Source organism: Saimiri boliviensis, chromosome 6 (genome assembly GCF_048565385.1).
Source record: "Saimiri boliviensis isolate mSaiBol1 chromosome 6, mSaiBol1.pri, whole genome shotgun sequence".
Taxonomy (NCBI): domain Eukaryota; kingdom Metazoa; phylum Chordata; class Mammalia; order Primates; family Cebidae; genus Saimiri; species Saimiri boliviensis.
The window spans coordinates 71658489-71681035 of NC_133454.1; the positions used below are offsets into that span (position 1 = coordinate 71658489).

At 42.4% G+C, this 22547-nt stretch overlaps 1 protein-coding gene across 8 annotated transcripts in view; it reads right to left on the minus strand.

Moving 5' to 3' along the window:
• Nucleotides 1-681: 681 nt before the first annotated feature.
• The window catches only part of PAAF1 (proteasomal ATPase associated factor 1), a 50880-nt gene continuing 29014 nt past the window's right edge, over nucleotides 682-22547 (minus strand). For 7 of the 8 annotated variants that reach the window (XM_074400947.1, XM_074400946.1, XM_074400949.1 and 4 more), the window contains 6 exons: nucleotides 21468-21662; nucleotides 15972-16063; nucleotides 13176-13291; nucleotides 10638-10720; nucleotides 4464-4546; nucleotides 682-1127 (listed from right to left, as the gene is read on the minus strand). In XM_074400947.1, the coding sequence (XP_074257048.1) occupies nucleotides 1050-1127; nucleotides 4464-4546; nucleotides 10638-10720; nucleotides 13176-13291; nucleotides 15972-16063; nucleotides 21468-21662 (647 nt within the window). In that variant the 3' untranslated portion in view covers nucleotides 682-1049. Of the gene's footprint in view, nucleotides 1128-4463; nucleotides 4547-10633; nucleotides 10721-13175; nucleotides 13292-15971; nucleotides 16064-21467; nucleotides 21663-22547 lie in introns of all 8 variants that reach the window. The other variant, XM_074400945.1, reaches the window with a different exon arrangement.

Here is a 22547-nt window from a genome sequence, read left to right on the forward strand (position 1 = left end):
CATTCCCTTGCTTAAAATCCTTCAGGGGTTCCCCACTGCCAACCACGTGAAGTCTGAGCTCCTTACCTGATATCCATGCTCCTTCCTTATTTGGGCTCTGCCAGCCTCTGGCAACCTTTTCATCTTGAGCCCTGGGTTCCAGCTGTGACTAATGTGCCCTCCACCATCTCTTCCTTTAGATCAGTGGTTCTCAAACTTCAGCATGCATCAGAATCACCTGGAATGCTTGTTAAACTACAGATTGCTAGCTGCATCCGTAGAATTTCTGATTCAGGTCTAGGATTGGGCCTAACAATTTCTATTTTCTATCAAGTTCCCAGGTGATACTGATGCTGCTGTTCTAAGAACCATACTTTGACAGTCAATGCCTTTACAATGATTCTGACTCAACTTCCTCACCTACATATAGGCTGACCAATCATTTTGGTCTGAGACTTCCCCAGTTTTGGCAATGAAAGTTTCAAGTCACAGAAAACTCCTTAGTTCCTTAGCAAACTGGGACAGTTGGTTACCACCTGCATAAGAATCTCTCCCAGGTTGCAGCTTACAGGACATTTATTGCTATTACCAAGCAGGCCTTCTCTATGGCCAGGCAACAGAGTGCTGAGGAAGGAATTCTATCATCCTGACTGACTTTTTGCTGGAGTAAGAGTATTTAACAAAGTTTTTCATATTCAGGCATTTCCAAACATATTTTCTTTATTTCCTCCAGAAAACAGGCTTTAGTACTGAGGTCTCGTAAACATTTAACACAATTGGTTTGAGAACAAACTAGAAGCATCTATATCCTTGCCCTATGTTGGTTGCTGGGGTGAGTTTATACAAGGAGAAGTTGGGACAAATGCAGTGGGCACAGGTAAGCTTCTTACTCAGTTCAAAGTAGGTCCTGGGATGAGTTCCATAAAGCCAGTACAGCTGACTTTCTGTGATTTCCAAGGGGTGCCCAAGACATTACAGGCCATGGTCCTTGGGAAGGACTGATGATGTTTCTGCTCACTGTTGATCAGGGTCAAACCTTTTCACTAACTGGGACTGTTCTTTCCAAGAGTTCAGAGGTCAGAAAGCTGGTAGCGTCGTACAAGACTGTCTCGACAGCATGCGTAGATCTGTTTCTCCCATGTGGCTACCTAGAACACAAGAATTCACAGTTCAAAGGAAGCCTGAGATTATTCCATTTCAAAAGGTGCAGGCTTATGATTGATACACACTAGTTCCAGGGAGTTTGAGAAGACTTTATGAAGGCAACAGAATTACATCCATGATTACAAAAATCTCTGGCCCATAGTGATGGGTGTATCCCAAGTATTGGGATCCACCCGTGACTGCAGAACAGACAAACTAACTGGCCCAAGTGGAAAGCAGGCCTATTAGTGTTGTATACGTTTAGCACAGATGGTCTACCTCTGGGGAGGAGATGGTTCATAAATGGGCTTGGCTGTTCTTGAAACTTATAAAATTCAATGCAAAAAAGTTCTGAATATGTGCCTTTTTTTCTGAAGAGGATTTCATCAACTTCTCAAGGAAAATAGCGTGAATTCTGGAGTTAATCTCAGCTTTACTACCAGCTAGCTGCATGACCTAGGGCAACTTTCTCAACCCCTCTGGACCCCAGTTTTCTCATTTGTACAATGGAAATGTGTTGATTCAAAATAAATAACACTACACAAGAAGTTTAAAAAATGAAATACAGGCCGGGCGCGGTGGCTCAAGCCTGTAATCCCAGCACTTTGGGAGGCTGAGGTGGGTGGATCACGAGGTCAAGAGATCGAGACCATCCTGGTCAACATGATGAAACCCCATCTCTACTAAAAATACAAAAAATTAGCTGGGCATGGTGGTGCGTGCCTGTAATCCCAGCTACTCAGGAGGCTAAGGCAGGAGAATTGCCTGAACCCAGGAGGCGGAGGTTGCGGTGAGCCAAGATCGTGCCATTGCACTCCAGCCTGGGTAACAAGAGAGAAACTCCGTCTCAAAAAAAAAAAAAAGAAAAGAAAAAATGAAATACATCTTTATGCATTTACCTGGAATTAGCTCTAAGATGGTAAGTTTAAAAAAAATTCACAGCCAGGAGCCCTGGCTCACGTCTGTAATCCCAGCACTTTGGGAGGCCAAGGTGGGTGGATCATGAGGTCAGGAGTTCGAGACCAGCCTGGCCAAAATTTTGAAACCTTATCTCTACTAAAAATACAAAAATTAGCTGGGCGCGGTGGCACATGCCTGTAATCCCAGCTACTCAGGAAGCTGAGGCAGGAGAATCACCTGAACCTGGGAGGTAGAGGTGGCGGAGGTTGCAGTGAGCCGAGATCGCGCCATTGTACTCTAGCCTGGGTGACAGATTGAGACTCCATCTCAAAAAAAAAAGAAAAAAGAAAAAAAAAATTCACAGGGTAATATATAGAGAATAGTCTCAATTATGTACAGGCTGAATATAAAAGTATCTTATTTACATTAATAAAGATTAAGTGTGCAAATTCTCTGAAAATAGTCTTGAAAAATATATGCCAAACCGTTAACACTAGTTACTTTTGGAAAAGAGGGAGGGAACCAAAAAGGTCATAAACGAGACTTTTAAATGTGTATAATTCTGTATGTTTTCAACTTTTATAGATATTAACTGTACAACTTTTTAAAAATTGTAGGAAAAAATAGGAATAGTAATACCTACACTTCAGGCCAGGTGCAGTGGCTCACACCTGTAATCCCAGCACTTTGGGAGGGTGAGGCAGGCAGATTACCTGAGGTCCGGAGTTTAAGACCAGCCTGACCAACATGGTGAAACCCTGCCTCTAAAAAAAAGAAAAAAAAAAAAAAAGTAATTCCTACACTTCAAAGATTAGATAACAAAGTGTAGTAATACCTACACTTCAAAGATTAGGTAACAAAGATTAGATAATATATATAAAAGGTTCACCATAATGTCTGGGCAATAAATATTTCCCTTTTCTCTCTTTCTATTCTAAAGAAATGAGAAAATCAGTCAACAAGTTTTAATAATAATAATGAATAGCCTTTCGGCCAGAACCGCCATCTTCCAGTAATTCGCCAAAATGACGAACACAAAGGGAAAGAGGAGAGGCACTCGATACATGTTCTCTAGGCCTTTTAGAAAACATGGAGTTGTTCCTTTGGCCACGTATATGTGAATCTATAAGAAAGGTGATATTGTAGACATCAAGGGAATGGGTACTGTTCAAAAAGGAATGCCCCACAAATGTTATCATGGCAAAACTGGAAGGGTCTACAATGTTACCCAGCATGCTGTTGGCATTGTTGTAAACAAACAAGTTAAGGGCAAGATTCTTGCCAAGAGAATTAATGTGCGTATTGAGCACATCAAGCACTCTAAGAGCCGAGATAGCTTCCTAAAACGTGTGAAGGAAAATGATCAGAAAAAGAAAGAAGCCAAAGAGAAAGTTACCTGGGTCCAACTGAAGCACCAGCCTGCTCCACCCAGAGAAGCACACTTTGTGAGAACCAATGGGAAGGAGCCTGAGCTGCTGGAACCTATTCCCTATGAATTCATGGCTTAATAGGTGTTAAAAAAATAAATAAATAAAAGACCTCTGGACTGTTAAAAAAATAATGAATAATATTTATAGAATGTATTTACAAAGAGCTTTTATATTACGAACTTCATTTTACAGATGAATTGACAGGCTAGTGAGGTGAAGTAAGTTTTTAAGTTTATGGAGCTAGTAAGTGATGAAGTCTTTTTTTTTTTTTTTTTTTTTTTTTGAGACAGGGTCTCACTCTGTCACCTAGGCTGGTGTGCACCATCACAGCTCACTGCAGCCTCCACTTCCCAGGCCCAAGCAATCATCCCCTCTCAGCATCCGGAATGAGTAACTGGGACTACAGGTGTGTGCATCACCATCCCCAGCTAATTTTTCTGTATTTCTTGTGGAGAAAGGGGTCTCATCTTATTGCCCAGGCTGGTCCTGAACTCCTGGGTTCAAGGAGTTGAACCTGCCTCAGCCTCCCAAAGTGCTGGGATTACAACCGTCAATCACTTCTTTTTGTTTTTTGAGATGGAGTCTCACTCTGTTGCCCAGGTTGAAGTGTCATGGCATGATCTCAGCCCATTGCAGCCTCTGCCTCCCAGATTCAAGCGATTCTCTTTCCTCAGACTTCCAAGTAGCTGGGACTACAAATGTGTACCACCACACCCAGCTACTTTTTTTTGTATTTTTAGTAGAGACGGGGTTTCACCATGCTGGCCAGGCTGGTCTTGAACTCCCCACCTCGTGATCTGCCTGACTCGGCCTCCCAAAGTGCTAGGATTACAGATCTGAGCCACTGTGCCTGACTCAAGCTCTTGATGTCTTCCCATCCCACCACACTGCTTATACAATATGCACCATTTTATCATCCCTAATGACCACAAGGTAGCTGGATTCAGTTTTGTAAAAGCCCTAGATCTCACATGAGAATCACCCAGGCCTGGTCTCGTCCCAAGCCTGTACCTTGTACACAGGGTCACAGTCAGCCCCAGTGAGCTCAATGACATAGTCTAAGTCCTGCTGGACAATAAAACAGCTTCCATCACCTAAAAGGCAGAAAGAAAATTCATATAAGAGAAAACTGCATACAAAGAGTTTAAAGCTCAATATTTTTATTTACTCCTGTAGAACACCAGCCTAAAGAAGATGGTTCGAAGACCCAGAATGGCAAATAGATCTTACCATGTGGGCCTATATATATTGTTTTTTTGTTTTTTTGGGTTTTTTTTGAGACAAGAGTTTTGCTCTTGTTGCCCAGGCTGGCATGCAAAGTCATGGTCTCAGCTCACTGAAATCTCCACCTCTGGGGTTCAAGCAATTCTCCTGCCTCAGCCTCCCAAGCAGCTGGGATTATGGGTGTCCGCCACCACACCCAACTAATTTTTATATTTTTAGTAGAGACAAGGTTTCACCATGTTGGCCAGGCTGGTCTTGAATTCCCAAACTCAGCTGATCTGCCCGCCTCAGCCTCCCAAGGTGCTGGGATTACAAGCGTGAACCACCGTGCCCTGCCTATGTGGGCCAATTATGATGACCTATAGTGGCTGCCTAGAATGCTGAGCTGGGTGGATTTGAAGAGTAAGTGTGAGTTCTGTGGGAAGAAGGGATGTCTTTGATTAGCAATGCCTGTCAAAGGCACAGAGCAAGCAACCACAAGTGTGGGTATATATATATACACACACACACATACATACACACACACACACACACACACACACATACATAGATAAGTCACCATCCTATATGGTGAATCCTTTCTCTATCTACTCTAATATATATATATATATATATATATATATATATACACACACACACACACACTCACACACATATATATTTGCAAACTTATCCTAGATTATTATTTGTAATAGGGAATGTCTAATGGCCTACAGGTGGGACACAGGAGGGGAGAAATGTTGAGGCCCTGGGAGGCCTACCTGCTGGTTCTTGATGGGCACATCAAGAAGGTACTTTAGAGATGCCACTGAGACAACATAGGCTTTGGATGTGCTGCAGTATGGCTCTAGGTTTGAAGACCACATTCCTCTTGTAACAGAAAATCTCACTTTAAGCCAGAGTGGGAAACCCACCATAATCTTTTATTGGCTTCTCACTGTTATTATGTCATTCAACAAGGAAAAGTGACATCTAGTATTGAGTATTTTCCATCTCGGAACAGCATATGATTACTATGGCTTTTCTTCTGCACTCATAAGTTTCTATATACAAATGTTATCCACTAGATAAGCCCTGCTCTATTTCCATCATCTCCAGGAAGCTATTAATATTTGTCACCATCCTATATGGTGAATTCTTTCTCTATCTATCTCCTCTAATATTTATTATTCCTTTGATACTTCAACATATCTTACCCTGTAAGATATGTTCTACTTTTGGTAGGTGTGTGTCTTATCATTAGAACATGAGGATATGAAACACTTTTTAGGAGAGATTATCAGGGCATGGGGTGCTAGCAGGAGTAACAAGACACTAACATTTATAGAATGTCTGCCTTATGGCAGGTATTTTACATATTTTATCTCTAAGGAAACTCAAGCATAGAAAAGCTATGACTTATCAAGGTCACAGAGCAATTAGATTAAACTGTATATGTGTGCCATTTTTATAAGTCAAAACTGGTCAAATATTAAGAATTTTGGCCAGGTGCAGTGGTTCACACCTGTAATTGTAGCACTTTGGGAGGCCAAAGTGGGTGGATCACAAGGTCACGAGTTCGAGACCAGCCTGACCAATATGATGAAACCCTGTCTCTACTAAAAATACACATACAAAAAAAATAGCTGGGTGTGGTGGCGGGGCACCTGTAGTCCCAGCTACTTGGGAGGCTGAGGCAGGAAAATCACTTGAACCCAGGAGGCAGAGGTTGCAGTGAGCCAAGATTGCACCACTGCACTCCATCCTAGGCAATAGAGGGAGACTCCATCTAAGAAGAAAAAATTTCACAGGGCTGAATCTAATAGTAAGTGAGAAAGTGAGGATTTAAACTAATTGGTTCAGTTGTCAGTTTAGGTTTAAATTCTATGTTCTTTCTACATCATACTGTTGCCCAATAAAATGAGGGCTAAGTATGAGGTCAGGGCTAGAGCTATGGATTCCCATCATTAACAGCTAAAACTATGTTAACAGTTGACATGCTATGCTAAAGAAGAAGCATGGACAAAGAAAAGGTAAAAGAACAAACAAAAGCTGAACTAGGAAATTTCTCCGGCTTAGGAAAGGCAACAATAAAAGGAATAGCAAAAGGATTCAAGTTCAAAAAACAATTTGAGAACTATGAATCATGCTAGGCACTTACAAACATAAGCTACTGAAACCCAAGAAAGGAGCAGAACTGGAAAGAGAGAATAACCAGGAAATTAAATAGTGTCACAGAAGTCAAGAGACAAGAGTTTTAAGAAGAAATAATAGTGATATATTTAACACTAAAAGTGATAAAAGATGCATCTTTACTCATTCATTGAACAAGTATTTATGGAGATTCTTCAGACCTATGTAAAGCTAGGGATACAGAGATGAAGAAGAATGGTAACTGCCCTCAAGAAAACTTAGGGATTAGTGGGTGAAACACTGAACCTAGCAAGAAGCACATCATTGGCGGCCTTTAAGAGGTCAATGTGAGTAGAGGGACAGGAATGGAGACTGAACTGCAGAGAAATCTACTGGGAGAGTGTGGCATGGCAGCAAAATTCCTCATTCCAGAAATCTGGTGCAAGGGGAAAATGAAATAGATCACATATGTGGTGGCAGCAGCATCAAGGGAGGGTGCCACAAGTGTATGCCAGCTCTTCTCTTAGCAAAGTTCTGAAACGGTACTGCTGCATCACCAAACTGATGCTAAGGCATGGGAAGAAGGAGAGATTGAGAATATTACTCTTTACTATGGTCTAGAAATCCTGGAGAAGGGCAGGGGAAATAAGGTACCAGTTTTAACTGGGACAAAGGCTACCTTCCTATGTCAGAGCAATGGCCATGGAAATCTGGACACTGTTGGCTGCCTACTCAACAACTACTTCCCTGCCCTTTTCCCAGCTAAAAGAATCCCAAATTGTTTCTACTAACAAGTGACCCAGGGGTTAATCTTGATTAGTGCAAGCCAATTACGGTAATTCCATTCTCCTTGCCAGAGTCTAAGGTGGGGGCATGTGGTATAATTCTGGCTAGGGAGGTTAAGTCTGCAAGTTCAGGGGCTGCTTCTCAGGAAATTTTCCTTCTTCTTAAAAAGGACAGAACAGCCGGGCGTGGTGGCTCAAGCCTGTAATCCCAACACTTTGGGAGGCCGAGGTGGGTGGATCACGAGGTCAAGAGATCGAGACCATCCTGGTCAACATGGTGAAACCCCGTCTCTACTAAAAATACAAAACATTAGCTGGGCATGGTGGCGCGTGCCTGTAATCCCAGCTACTCAGGAGGCTGAGGCAGGAGAATTGCCTGAACCCAGGAGGCGGAGGTTGCGGTGAGCTGAGATCGCGCCATTGCACTCCAGCCTGGGTAACAAGAGCGAAACTCCTCCTCAAAAAAAAAAAAAAAAAAAAAAAAAAAAAAAAAAGGGACAGAACATCCACTGTTACGTGAGAAAGACAGCTGCTGCAGCTATCTTGTACTGAGACCATAAGGGAACAAGCTGAAGGACAAAAGCCAGCACGCTAGGGTGGAAAGAGCCAAAATGGAAAAGAAGCTAGATTCTTGGTTTTGTTTCCTTTTCCTTGCTAAAGCTTTTTTTTTTTTTTATTTCATTTTTAAATTTTATTTATTTATTTATTTATTTATTTATTTTGAGACAGAATCTCATTCTATCACCCAGGTTAGAGTGCAGTGGCTCTGTCTCGACTCACTGCAACCTCCATCTCACTGGTTCAACAATTCTCCTGCCTCAGCCTCCCGAGTAGCTGGGATTACAGGCGTACACCACCACACAGAGCTAATTTTTGTATTTTTAGTAGAGATGGGGTTTCGCCATGTTGGCTAGGCTGGTCTTGAATGCCTAACCTCAGGTGATCCACCCACCTTGGGCTCCCAAAGTGCTCGGATTACAGGCGTCAGCACCGCACTCGACTTTATTTTCTAAATTTCTTTTTTTTGAGATGGAGTCTCACTCTGTCACCTAGGCTGGAGTGCAATGATACAATCTCAGGTCACTGCAACCTCTGCCTCCCAGGCTGAGGCAATTCTCCTGTCTCAGCCTCCCGAGAAGCTGGGACTGCAGACGCATGCCACCATATGCAATTAATTTCCGTGTTTTTAGTAGAGACAGGGTTTCACTGTGTTGGCCAGGATGTTCTCAAACTCCTGACCACAAGTGATCCACCCATTTTGAACTCCCAAAGTGTTGGGATTACAGGCGTGAGCCACCACGCCTAGTCACTATCTTTTAAGACTTTTTTTTAACTAAAAAAAATAATTTTTGAGACAGGGTCTCGCTTTGTCACCTAGGCTGTAATGCAGTGGCACAATCATGGCTCACTGCAGCCTCAACCTCCTAGGCTCAAGTGATCCTCCCACCTCAGCTTCCTGAGTAGCTGGGAGCAGAGAAATGAGCCAACATGCCTGGGTAATTTTTATTTTTTGTAGAGACAGGGTCTCCTATGTTGCCCAGGCTGGCCTCAAACTTCTGGGCTCAAGTGATCTTCCCGTCTCAGCCTCCCAAAATGCTGGGATTACAGGCGTGAGCCACCCTGCCCAGCCTATTTGCTTTTTAAATTAAAAAAAAAAAAAAAGGCTGGGCGCGGTGGCTCAAGCCTGTAATCCCAGCACTTTGGGAGGCCGAGATGGGTGGATCACGAGGTCGAGAGATTGAGACCATCCCGGTCAACATGGTGAAACCCCGTCTCTACTAAAAATATAAAAAATTAGCTGGGCATGGTGGCGCATGCCTGTAATCCCAGCTACTCAGGAGGCTGAGGCAGGAGAATTGCCTGAACCCAGGAGGCGGAGGTTGCAGTGAGCCGAGATCGCGCCATTGCACTCCAGCCTGGGTAACAAGGGCAAAACTCCGTCTCAAAAAAAAAAAAAAAGGGTAAAACATCTTATATTAACAGAAAAGTTAAAAGATTGTACAGAAAGTCCCCATATGCCCATGGTCAGTTTCAGTTTTTCCCAAGAGTTATCTATCATCTTATGCCATTAAAATAAAGATGCCAACCTTAACATCCTGGATCCAATCCAGAATATACTGACTTAGTTGTCAAGTTTCCTTAGTCTCCTTGGTTGACTTTATTTTGAAATCGTTAAATTATTATAATCAGAAACAAAATCTGGACTTCTTGTTAAGTGAAGCAGTATATTTTCCTAACTGTTTAAGCCATATTCAGCCGGGTATTCTGTAAATAATAGCTCAAAACATCCTAGCTGATACACTGAAATGCTCAAGGTAGGTAATCCGTCCAGCCTGTAAAGTCCAGTCCTCCTCACCTACATCATTCCTACAGGAATCCAGTGTCCCTTAATGTACACTATGTTCCAGGCATTTCCCCAGCACCATTCCTGACCTCCATTCCAGTTTGTCCTGGCTATACCAAGGTACTCGCTTTACCTAGAATATGTATGTAAAGCATCAAACACTGTACCTATTGCATAGCAGGCCCTCAGGAAATGCTAGTGCCCTTCTTTTGGCCCCCTTCCCTCATCTATGACTTTGCAGACACAATCGCTTCGGCTTTCAGTGTCCATCTTTACATCTCCAGTGTGTGAAATCTTTACTGGCTTACATGCCACCTAGTCCACGAAGACCTTGCTGACAGCACTCCTACCTCTAGAATTAGCTATTCTCCATGTCCTCATGCAGTCTTCTGATGCAGTCCTTATCAAACTGGACTGCAATCATATGTTCACTTCTGTCTGCCTTACTGTGAGCTCCTTTAGGGCAGAAGAGTGGTGGGCATTGAGCTAAATTCTGGGAATAACACAATGAATAAGGAAAGTCACCACCCTCAAGGAGCTTGAACTGAAGGAGGACACAGACAATCACAACATAGAGTGACAAACACTATTGATAAGTACAATATGCCAAAGAATCATGGGGGACCAAGCCCCAACGCAGCCATAGATCAGACCCTTAAAACCATGTTTAATTAACTGAACTACAGAGAAGCATCTCTGTCAATCGGCCCAGGGACCTACCTTGGCTAGCAATGAATCCATCTCTGAAACTTAGCAGGGATAGAACTGGTGCTCCTGATCTGTGGATGATTTGTACTGGAGCCCTAGGATTCAGAGAACGGGGAAATTTTACTTTCTTTCTTCAAAAGCAATTCTTGACTATATTCAACATATAGTACTAACTATATAAGAACAAACAGGGTAAATGTGGAGAAAGATTAAACATTTCTATGGTTTCTCTCCTGGCAAGAACCTTAACTTGCAGATTAAGGTAATTCATTTAAAACCATCCATGTCTCTACACATGAACTAAGTCAGCACCCAAATCCTGAGTTTTTAGGGCAGGTATGATATGGGTTGAAGATAACAATATTAGCAGTATATTAACCTTTTTACTTAATGAAATAATTAAGATTTGTTATAAAATATTAAAATTAGCCGGGTGCGGTGGCTCACGCCTATAATCCCAGCACTTTGGAAGGCCGAGACGGGTGGATCACCAGGTCAAGAGATCGAGATCATTCTGGTCAACATGGTAAAACCCCGTCTCTACTAAAATACAAAAAAAAAAAAAAACTAGCTGGGCATGGTGACGCATGCCTGTAGTCCCAGCTACTCGGGAGGCTGAGGCAGGAGAATTCCTTGAACCCAGGAGGCGGAGGTTGCAGTGAGCCGAGATCACGCCATTGCACTCCAGCCTGGGTAACAAGAGCGAAACTCTGTCTCAAAAAAAATATATTGCCGGGCGCGGTGGCTCAAGCCTGTAATCCCAGCACTTTGGGAGGCCGAGGCGGGTGGATCACGAGGTCAAGAGATCGAGACCATCCTGGTCAACATGGTGAAACCCCGTCTCTACTAAAAATACAAAAAATTAGCTGGGCATGGTGGCTCGTGCCTGTAATCCCAGCTACTCAGGAGGCTGAGGCAGGAGAATTGCCTGAACCCAGGAGAGGGAGGTTGCAGTGAGCCGAGATCGCGCCATTGCACTCCAGCCTGGGTAACAAGAGCGAAACTCCGTCTCAAAAAAAAAAAAAAAAATATATTAAAATTGTCAGGACTCTAAAAAGAAAAGGAAAGCTGAGTGAGAATCAATTCAATATATATGTAAGGGTGATTTTATAATAGTGATCAGGGATTCTCTATCTCTGTGGAGGCAAAAAAAAAAAAAAGAAGAAAAGAAAAGGAAAAAGAAAAAAAAGAAAAAATTAAGTAACTGAGATAATGGAAGAAAAGGTATAAGCTAGTCACCACCTACTAGAATTTCTTCCCTGCTCTTGGAATAAACTTAGAATGGCAGGTAAGGTCTAAGCGGCTCCTGTTTTCCTGTCTGGTATCACTTCTCACCACTGCCCCCATCTGCAAGGCATACCTGTCATAGACCCCTCAAAGCAACCCATCATCACATGCCTTCATATATGAGATTCTATACATGAGCTTCTACGGAGGCAAGCTCTTTTCCTCCTTATTGGTAACTTCCTACTCAACAAGACCCAATGTTTCTCATTTCCTCAGAGAAGGAGTCTCACCTCCTTCCCTCTCCTTTTCCTTAAATTTCTATGATAGCGCTGTCAGACAAGTGATCACACTGCACAACAGTCTTTTACTTGTGTTTACCATTAGATTCCAAGTGCCTCAAAGGCAGAGTCTGTATCTTTTATTTCTGTTTTTCAGTGCCCTGCACCAAGCCTGGTACCCACAAAAGCTACTCAATAAATATCAGTTGAAAAGGAAGGAAATCAAAGGAGGAAGGGACAAAATTGTAGAAATCGTTAAATCCTGCAACAGAGAGATTATATGATTCTCTCTGGAAATCTTTATTTTTATTTATTTATTTATTTATGAGATGGAGTCTTGCTCTGTCACCCAGGCTGGAGTGTAATGGTGCGGTCTCAGCTCACTGCAACCTCTGTCTCCTGGGTTCAAGCGAGTCTCCTGCTTCAGCCTCCCGAATAGCTGGAACTACAGGCGTGTGTCACCACACCTGGCTAATTTTTGTATTTTTAGTAGAGACAGGGTTTCACCATGTTGACCAGGCTGGTCTCGAAAACTCCTGACCTCATGATCCACCCACCTTGGCCTCCCAAAGTGCTGGGATTACAGGCATGAGCCACTGTGCCCAGCTGGGATATCATTAAGACCAAGGAAAAGCCTGTTTTGGAAAAGTCATGATCAAAACTACATAACAAACAGAGCTGGGTTCCTTGAACTGAAAAAGATCAATCTTAGCCTAGCCAGGGTCTAAAGTCTGTGAAAATTACTGAACTCTTTAAGGTTAAAAGTTATAGATAACCAATTTAAATGAAATGTTAGTTCATATTTAAGCTTAATTTTCAAAGCAATCATTAGTCAGACAATCATGACAGTATAAATGATATTATCTTTTAATATGAGTCCAGGAATAATAATAAGAATAGAAAATTCAGACTGGAAAACCTCTATAAATGGAAAAATATACCCTTGATTCAATAGTCATCTATATGCTAGGCTAAATCAATGTTAAAGCCAATAAAAATTTCCACTCTGTAGAAGTCCTGAATCATGTAATGAATGGTGACTCACCTTGGACTCCTCACATCCAGCTGATAAATGTTTCCATCTTGAGTCCCAGCCAATAGCAAGAAGCCAGAGAGAAAAGTACAGCAGTTGAAAGCGTCTGAGCCAATAAAGAGGAATACCTGGGAACAAGTAGTAGGCAAAAATGCTGTTTAAAGATTAGTTTGTTTCCAGTAATAAACAGGCACCAAAAAAAAGGAAATATTTCACTATTTTTTTTTTGAGATATTTTCTTTCTTCCCCCCTTAATTATTCTCAAATGGTAAATTACACATTCACCAAAAACTAAGAAGTAGTACTCCCAGAATCTCAGGAACCTAAGGTTGACTAAGGACTTGAGCAGTTTATGTAATATACTCTGAGGTGGCAGTTTTCCAACTACAACCACTCAACACACTCTCACAGGATCCTCACCATCAAAACTCCTTCTTTTCCCCTTTTTCATGACACCTTCTATTTGAGAACCACTTGGGATTCTCACATGTAAGTTTTGCTCCATGTTACTTCAATGTTTTGAAGGAGGGTATTTTGTAGGAAAATAAATAGGCTAAAATAAAGTAGCAATGTAAAGAATCACAATTCTCCCCATGAATCTGAGAAATATGTTATTAGATTTTCATTTATTCCTTACTGTTAGCTCAAACTGATGTCTTCCCCAAACATTCTAAAAATAAAAGGCCAAAATCAAAATAAACAACCCTGGTTTCCCTCTGGAAGTAAAAGCCAGCATGGAAACTCAAGTACAAAGCCGGTATTAGCAAAAATGGTAATGTTCCTGAAACAAACTTTGGAAATGGAAACATCACCAGCACAATGCATTAACAAGATGAAATGAAAACAGCAAACCCTGTGGCCAAAGCAAATCATTCCAGTTGTCTGGATGACGATTACAGGAGCTAGAAGGAAATTTTAAAAATCTAATCTCTGGGAAGAGAGAATTTAGTTAAGAACATAATCTGCCCAGAAAACTTCAGAGGATGTAGGAAGAAACTTCAACTAATAGTTCTGTTCATTAACTGATCAAGAGTCCTGAATGCATGAGTCCTTTTTTTTGAGACCACTCTTTTTTTGAGGTCTCACTCTGGTTCCCCAGGCTGGAGTAGAGTGGCATAATCTTGGCTCATTGCAGCCTCGACCTTCCAGGCTAAGGTGATCCTCCCACCTCAGCATCCCAAGTAACTGTAGCTGGGATTACAGGTGCATGCCACCATGCCCAGCTAATTTTTATATTTTTAATAGAGATGGGGTTTTTTGCCCAGGCCAGTCTCGAACTCCTGGACTCAAGCAATCCACCCTTTCTGGGCCTCCCAGAAAGCTGGGATTACAGGCATGAGACCATGCCTGGTCATATGAGCTCTTTACTCAGAATTTTTTTACATTACCTTAGAGGTAGCAGGACTCATAAAGAAAGAAAAGCTAGGCCGGGCGTAGTGGCTCAAGCCTGTAATCCCAGCACTTTGGGAGGTTGAGGCGGGTGGATCACAAGGTCAAGAGATCGAGACCATCCTGGTCAACATGGTGAAACCCTGTCTCTACTAAAAATACAAAAATCAGCTGGGCATGGTGGCGCGTGCCTGTAATCCCAGCTACTCAGGAGGCTGAGGCAGGAGAATTGCCTGAACCCCAGGAGGCGGAGGTTGCGGTGAGCCGAGATCGCGCCATTGCACTCCAGCCTGGGTAACAAGAGCGAAAACTCCGTCTCAAAAAAAAAAAAAAAAAAAAAGAAAGAAAGAAAAGCTAGACCGGGCGCGGTGGCTCACGCCTGTAATCCCAGCACTTTGGGAGGCTGAGGCAGGTGGATCACAAGGTCAAGAGATCGAGACCATCTTGGTCAACATGGTGAAACCCCGTCTCTACTAAAAATACAAAAAATTAGCTGGGCATGGTGGCGTGTGCCTGTAATCCCAGCTAACTCAGGAGGCTGAAGCAGGAGAATTGCCTGAACCCAGGAAGCGGAGGTTGCGGTGAGGCGAGATTGCGCCATTGCACTCCAGCCTGGGTAACAAGAGCGAAACTCCATCTCAAAAAAAAAAAAAAGAAAGAAAGAAAAGCTATACAACTTCATCATTTTAGGTAGCACACTAAGGCCCCGAGAGGAAAAGTGACTTAATGAAGATCACAAAACACTAGAGCATTTAATCCTCATCACATACCCTATTATACCCAATTTAGTTATGAAAAAACAGGCTCACAGAGGTTAAGTAACTTGTCCAATGCTATAACCATAAAGTATTAATACTTCTATTAATAGAAGTACTGAGATTTATTTTATTATTATCTTCAAGTGTTGCACAAGAACTGGGATTTAGGGCCAGGCACAGTGGCTCACACCTGTACTCCCAGCACTTTTGGAGGCTGAGGAGGGTGGATCACTTGAGGTCATGAGTTTGAGACCAGCCTGGCCAGCATGGTGAAACTCTGTCTCTACTGAAAACAAAAAAATTAGCCAGGCATGATGGAGGGCCTGTAATCCCAGCTACTTGGGAGGCTGATGCAGGAGAATCACTTGAACCTAGGAGGCAGAGGTTGCAATGAGCTGAGCCAAGATTGTGTCACTGCACCCAGCCTGGGCAACAGAGTGAGCCTCTGTCTTAAAAAAAAAAAAAAAAAAAAAGAACTGGGATTTAAATGTTGCTCTTATTTCAAATCCCACACTCTTCATCATTACACTGTACTGCCTCTTATGCAGCCTTCTCAAAAGTGAACACAGGGAGCAAGTAGAAATGTTTCCAAAATAGCTTTCTAAGAAACAGAGTGACCAAGGTTGCCTCTGAGTTCAAAGGTCATATAGGAAGCACTTGCCGGCTGTCTGCTCTGTAGTCCCAAGCACTGAAGTTTCTTATCTTCCCGGGCCAACAGCAGCATTTTTGCCTCTGTTCCAACCTCCCGTTCACCTGCATGACAAATGAACTGTGTTAATAACAGTGAGGCCAATCAGCTGGCAGTGCCCACAAAGCACCAATACTAATGGTTGATTACTGATTATACTCTATGTTAGCAATTCACTTATTACAAAGAAAACATTTGTTATGTTTTGTATCTCACTGTGGTATTATTTACACAACTGGACATATTTGTCAAAACTCACAGAACCATACAATTAAAAAGACTGACTTTATTTTTCCTTTTTTTTCTTTTTTTTTTGAGACTAAGTCTCTGTTGCCAGGCTGGAGTGTAGTGGCACAATCTCGGCTCACTGCAACCTCTGCCTCCCGGGTTCAAGTAATTCTCCTGCCTCAGCCCCCCAAGTAGCTGGAACTACAGGCGCACACCACCACGCCCAGCTAATTTTTGTATTTTTAGTAGAGACGGGGTTTCACTGTGTTGGCCAAGTTGATCTTGATCTCTTGACCTCGTGATCCGCCCACCTCGGCCTCCCAAAGTGCTGGGATCATAGGCTTGAGCCACTGCGCCTGGCCTTATTTTTACATTTTAAAAATGTTTTTTAATGGTTTCCAATAGCCAAGGAAAAGCATGACTTTTACCATATGTAAAAAATATCTCAGTAAATCCAAATTCATTTTTAAAATACATGTGTGTGTTACTTGTTTTTGAGACAAGGTCTGGTATGTTGTCCAGGGTGTAGTGCAGGAGCCATTCACAAGCACAATCATAGCACCCTACAGCCTTGAATCCCTGGGCACAAGCAATTCTCCTGCCTCAGTCTCCAGAGTAGCTGAGACTACAGGTGTGTACACCATGAATGGCAATCAATCCGATTTTTAAAATATTAAGTTGTTTGTACCGTGATAAGATGCCACACTCGAAGCAGGGATACAATGCTGGAAAAAAACAGTCTCTGACCTCAAAGATCTTACAGCCTGGAGGAAATGAAATTTATTCATTTACTCATCAAATATTTCTTTAGGGCTTACTATGTATCAGGCACTATTCTTTTTTTTCTTTTCTTTTTTTTACCATCATCATCTATGTGATGACATCACGCACTATTCTAACTGCTAAGGAAATAGTGATGGACAAACAGATAAGGTCCTTACTCTCAAAGAGTCTACTGAATAGGTAAATAAACAAGTAGGACACTTTCAGAAAGTGATAAGTTCTAAAAGAAAATAAAATAGGAAAATAAGGTCAGAAGTGAATAGATGGTGGCAGGCTAAGTGGGGAGAGCAACTTTAAATTTAAACTTCAACTTTAGCTGTTTAAAAAAACTTTTGTATAGAGATGGGGGTCTCACCATGTTGGCCAGTCTGGTCTCAAATTCCTGGGCTCAAGCAATCTGCCCACTCCAGCCTCCCAAACTGCTGGGATTACAGGTGTGAGCCACCATATCCAGCTGAAACTTCAACTCTAAAAAGCCTCTATGGAGGTCACTTTTCTCTTTTTCTTTTTGAGATGGAGTCTTGCGCTGTCACCCAGGCTGGAGTGCTATGGCATGACCTCTGCTCACCACATCCTCCACATCCTCCACCTCCTGGGTTCACACGATTCTCCTGCCTCAACCTCCAGAGTAGATGGGAATACAGGCATGCGCCACCACACCTGGCTAATTTTTTTTATTTGTAGAGATGGTGTTTCACCATGTTGGCCATGCTGGTCTCAAACTCCTGACCTACTGATCTGCCCGTCTTGGCCACCCAAAGTGTTAGGATTATAGGCGTGAGCCACCATGACCAGCCTTGCTTTTCAACTGAATGGTGAGACCTGAATAATGAACAGAAACCAGTCATGTGAAGAGCTGCAGGAAGTATACTCCAGACTAAGGGAAAAAGAAGGCAAAGTCAGGCCAGGTGTGGTGGCTCATGTACCCAGAACTTTCAATGCCAAGGTGGGTGGATCACTTGAGGTCAGGAGTTCAAGACTGGCCTGGGCAACATGGCAAAACCCCATCTCTACTAAAAATACAAAAATTAGCTGGGTACAGTGGCATACACCTATAATCCCAGCTACTTGGGAGGCTAAGGCAGAATGGTTTGAACCTAGGAGGTGGAGGTTACAGTGAGCAGAGAATGTGCCACTGCATTCCAGCCTAGGTGACAGAGGGAGACTCCGTCTCAATTTAAAAAAAAAAAAAGAAGAAGAAGAAGAAGAAGGCAAAGTCCAGGAGACTGGGAGAGTCCACTGTACCAAACTAAAGGCCTGCAGCCAAAATGTAGTGGGCCTGGCAGAGGGTGGTATGACATGAGAATAGAGAGAAATGCCATGCCAGGGTCAGAAAGTATAAGAGCTTGTTGTAAGCCATGCTAAGGGGTTATGATTTCAACATATGTATAAAGGGAGGCCACTGGAGAGTTTTAAGCAGGAGTATGACATGACTTATGATTTTCTTAAATGACCACAATGATTGCTCTGAAAAGACTGGGTTATAGGAGAATAGTCTAGGCAGTAGTACAGGCAATAGATGATAGATTGGACCATGATGTTGGCAGAAGAAAGGGAGAGATGGGGAGGGAGAGAGAGAAATAGAAAAATCAGAAACACTTTGAAGTTAGAGGATGATAGACTTTGCTGACGTGGGACATGAGGAAAGAGGGGGTGAACGGTGAGTGAATCTCAAGCTTGGTGCTTGAGCAAATGGGTAGATAGTGGTGCCATTTTCTGAGATGAAAAAAATAGTCTGGGGTGGGGAGGGGTGAAATATTCCTTGTTAGACAAGATAAGTTCAACTTATTTATTAGACATCGAAATAGAGTCTGAAACTCTGGTGAGTTTTATGCTTTACATGAACTTTGGAAATCGTCATCAGTTTAAATAATGATAGCTATAGAATAGATGAGATCACAAAGGGAGAAACTGTAGTTATAGCTGAGAGCACAGGTCTTAATAGTGGGGCCCTCTATTATTTAAAAGTAGAAGAGAGGAGTTTCATAAAAAGAGATGTTTAAGAAGTAGCAGTCAATGAAATAGGAAGAAAGCCAGTGTTGTTGGTATCACAGAAGCCATGAAAGAAAAATGTTTTTTGAGGAGAGGGTTTACTACATGAAACACCACTGAATTCAGAAAGACAACCTTAGAGAAATAAGATTGGATTAGGCAATAGGAAGGTCACTGGTGGCTGGGGCCTGTAGCTCACGCCTGTAAGCCCAGCACTTTGGGAGGCTGAGGAGGGGCATCACTTGAGGTCAGAAGTTCAAGACCAGTCTGGCCAATGTGGTGAAACCTTGGCTCAACTAAAAATACAAAAATTAGCCAAGCATGGTGATGGGCACCCGTAATTCCAGCTACGAGGGAGGCACAAGAATCACTTGAACTGGGAGGTAGAGGTTGCAGTGAGTTGACAGATTGCACCACTGCACCACTGCACTCCAGCCTGGGTGACAGAGCAAGACTTCATCTCCAAAAAAAAAAAAAAAGGAAGGTCACTGGTGACTTTAACAACAGCTATTCTGGTCAAGTACTTGGGCATAAACCATCCTAGAATGGGCTGAAGAGTAACTGGGAAATGAAAAAGTACAGAAAACAAGCAATAATATTTTCATTTAAATTACTTTAGAGCCAGGAACAGTGGCTTATGCTTATAATCCTAGCACTTTGGGAGGCTAAGATGGGAGGATCACTTGAGGCAAGGAGTTCAAGACCAGCCTGGGCAACATAGCATGACCCTGTCTCTACAAAAAAAAAAAAAAAAAAATTAGCTAGGTGTGGTGGTGCATGCCTGTAGTCCTAGCTACTTGAGAGGTTGAGAGGCAGGAGGATTGCCTGAACAGAGTACAGAGGATTTTTAGGGCTAAGAAACTACTATGTATGATACTACAATGGTGAATACATGTCACTGTACATTTGTCAGACCCTATAGGATGTATAATACCAAGAGTAAGCCCTAATGTAAACTATGGATTTTGGGTGATAATGATGTATCACATAGGTTCATCAGCTGCAACAAATGTACCACTCTGGTGGAGGATGTTGATAGTAAGGAAGGCTATGTGTGGGTGGTTAGGGCAAAACTTTCTGCTAAATTTTGCTGTGAATCTAAAATGGTGCTAAAAAATAAGGTCTATTTTTTTAAATGTGAGGGGCTCAGACAATGGTGGAAAAAAAATTGTCCTATGGAACAGAAATGCAATTATCACAGAAAAATAAGAATTAAAGTTACCTTATTAGGACCTTTACTATTCTCTCACCACTGCTTTTTAACCCATTTCCCACTACTACCCCTCTAATTCAACTTTCTTTTTTTATTTGAGACAGAGTTTTGCTTTGCTCTTGTTGCCCACACTGGAATGCAATGGCACGATCTCAGCTCACTGCAACTTCCGTCTCCCAAGTAGCTGGGATTACAGGCACATGTCACCACACCTGGCTAATTTTTATATTTTTATATTTTTAGTAGAGACTGGGTTTCATCATATTTGTCAGGCTGGTCTCAAACTCCTGACCTCAGGTGATCTGCCTGCCTCAGCCTTCCAAAGTGGTGAGATTACAGGTGTCAGCCACCGCGCCTAGCCTCTTAAATCAACTTTCTAGCCCAGCCAAGCATATCTTTTTATATAACACTCAGTTTCATATCCAAGCTGTTATGCAAACTGCCCCTACACTTACCCCTTGCCCTAGCTCCCATTCTCCTATCCTTACCAATCCTGTCTGTTCAACATGAACCTATCCTTTGAATGTTTAAGCCAATTTCTTTTGTGACATCTTTCCTACCTACACTAACCGGGAACATGCCATCCCTCTGAAACCTATTATATTTGCATTAGGACTCGCTAATTTGCCAGACATAGTGGTGCACATCCATAGTTCCAACTAGTAGGGAGGCTGTGGTGGGAGGGTCACTTGAGCCTAGGAGTTCAAGGCCAGCCTGGGCAAAACAGCAGGACTCTATCTCTAAAAGAATAAAATAAGTAAAAAGAACCACTAATTATTTCAGGCAAAATGTTACTGTTCTCTAAATGTTTTACAGCAAGCTTGTCCAACCTGCAGCCCAGGATGGCTTTGAATGAGCCTCAATACAAATTCATAAACTTTCTTAAAACATTATAAGATTTGTTTTTTATTTAGCTCTGCTATCATCAATGTTAAGTTTATTTTATGTGTGGCCTAAGACAATTCTTCCAATGTGGCCCAGGGAGGACAAAAGATCAGACAACCCTGTTTTATAGGCATTTGTCTCATCTGCTAAATTAGATTGTTTACTCAAACACAATACTACGACATATACTTCCTTTATAGATTCCAAAGCAATAGAAACATAGTAGGTACAGAATAAATATTAATTGTATGGTGAAAACAGAAATACCAGGTACAAAGCAGAAAAGGATGAGGAAGAAAACGGGAAACTAAGGCAAAAACTGAAGGGGACCTAAGAAAATAAAAGCTTACACATCATTATCAACTTACTGGGCATCTGCTCAGGAGAGCCAAGGTTTATGGAGTTGTCAGCAGCACCCACCGCCACTCCATTGATGGATGAGCCACAGTCTGCAAGAACTCCCAAGCAGGCTGAGCGCCCACAGTCCCAAAGTCGTGCCGTCCCATCTCGAGAACCAGATACCACATTCCTCCCCCGATCAACGATTGCTGTATCCAGGATACCTGGCAAGAGAAAAAAACTCCCTAAGATGGAGGATGGAGTAAAGGAACTACAAGGGCAGAGAAGATGGAGCTGCATAAATGACTCCATCCCTTTATAAACATGTTCTGAACAGGTATCACATGCTGGCCACATTCAAGTGCTAGAAAAACAAGAATAAATAAGAGTCCCAGCCTCCCAATGAATCAATGTCTAGCAGTGAAAGAGAAGCATGGAAAAACAAGTTCTAGATTTAATTTTTAGTGAAGTATGCTAGAGCAGTCATGTTCAAGTTATTTTGTCTTCAAAACCCTTTTTAAAAAATAAAGTAGATATCTTAACGAGAACTTCGGAGAAAAAAAAAAGTAGACACATAAGATAATTCACTTTGAAAATCACTGCCTTGGCCAGGTGCAGTGGTACACACCTGTAATTCCAGCACTTTGGGAGACTAAGGCAGGAGAATCCCTTGAGCTCAGGAGTTCAAGACCAGCCTGAGCAACACAGCAAAACTCTGTACAAAAAATTTAATTCGGGCATGGTGGCTCATGCCTGTGGTCCCAGCCACTCAGGAGGCTGAGGTGGGAGGATTGCTTGAGCCCTGAATTCAAGGCGGAAGTAAGCCATGACTGCTCCACGGCACTCCAGCCTGGGCGATGGGGCAAGATCCTGCTATATATACATACAATCACATATATCCTGCTGCTGCTTTCACTCATAATTGATTAAAAGGGTTAGCCTCCCCATTTGAAAAATGATGTGACTTCTCATTCTGGCCAAACAAGAGTAGTCCCATTGCTCCTAGGTCCTTCCATTTATAACTGAAAAGTCATGAACACCGCAAGCATGGGAAGACTTTGAATGATAGAAAGAAGGTGGTGGAACAACACAGCAATGAGCTCCTGGAT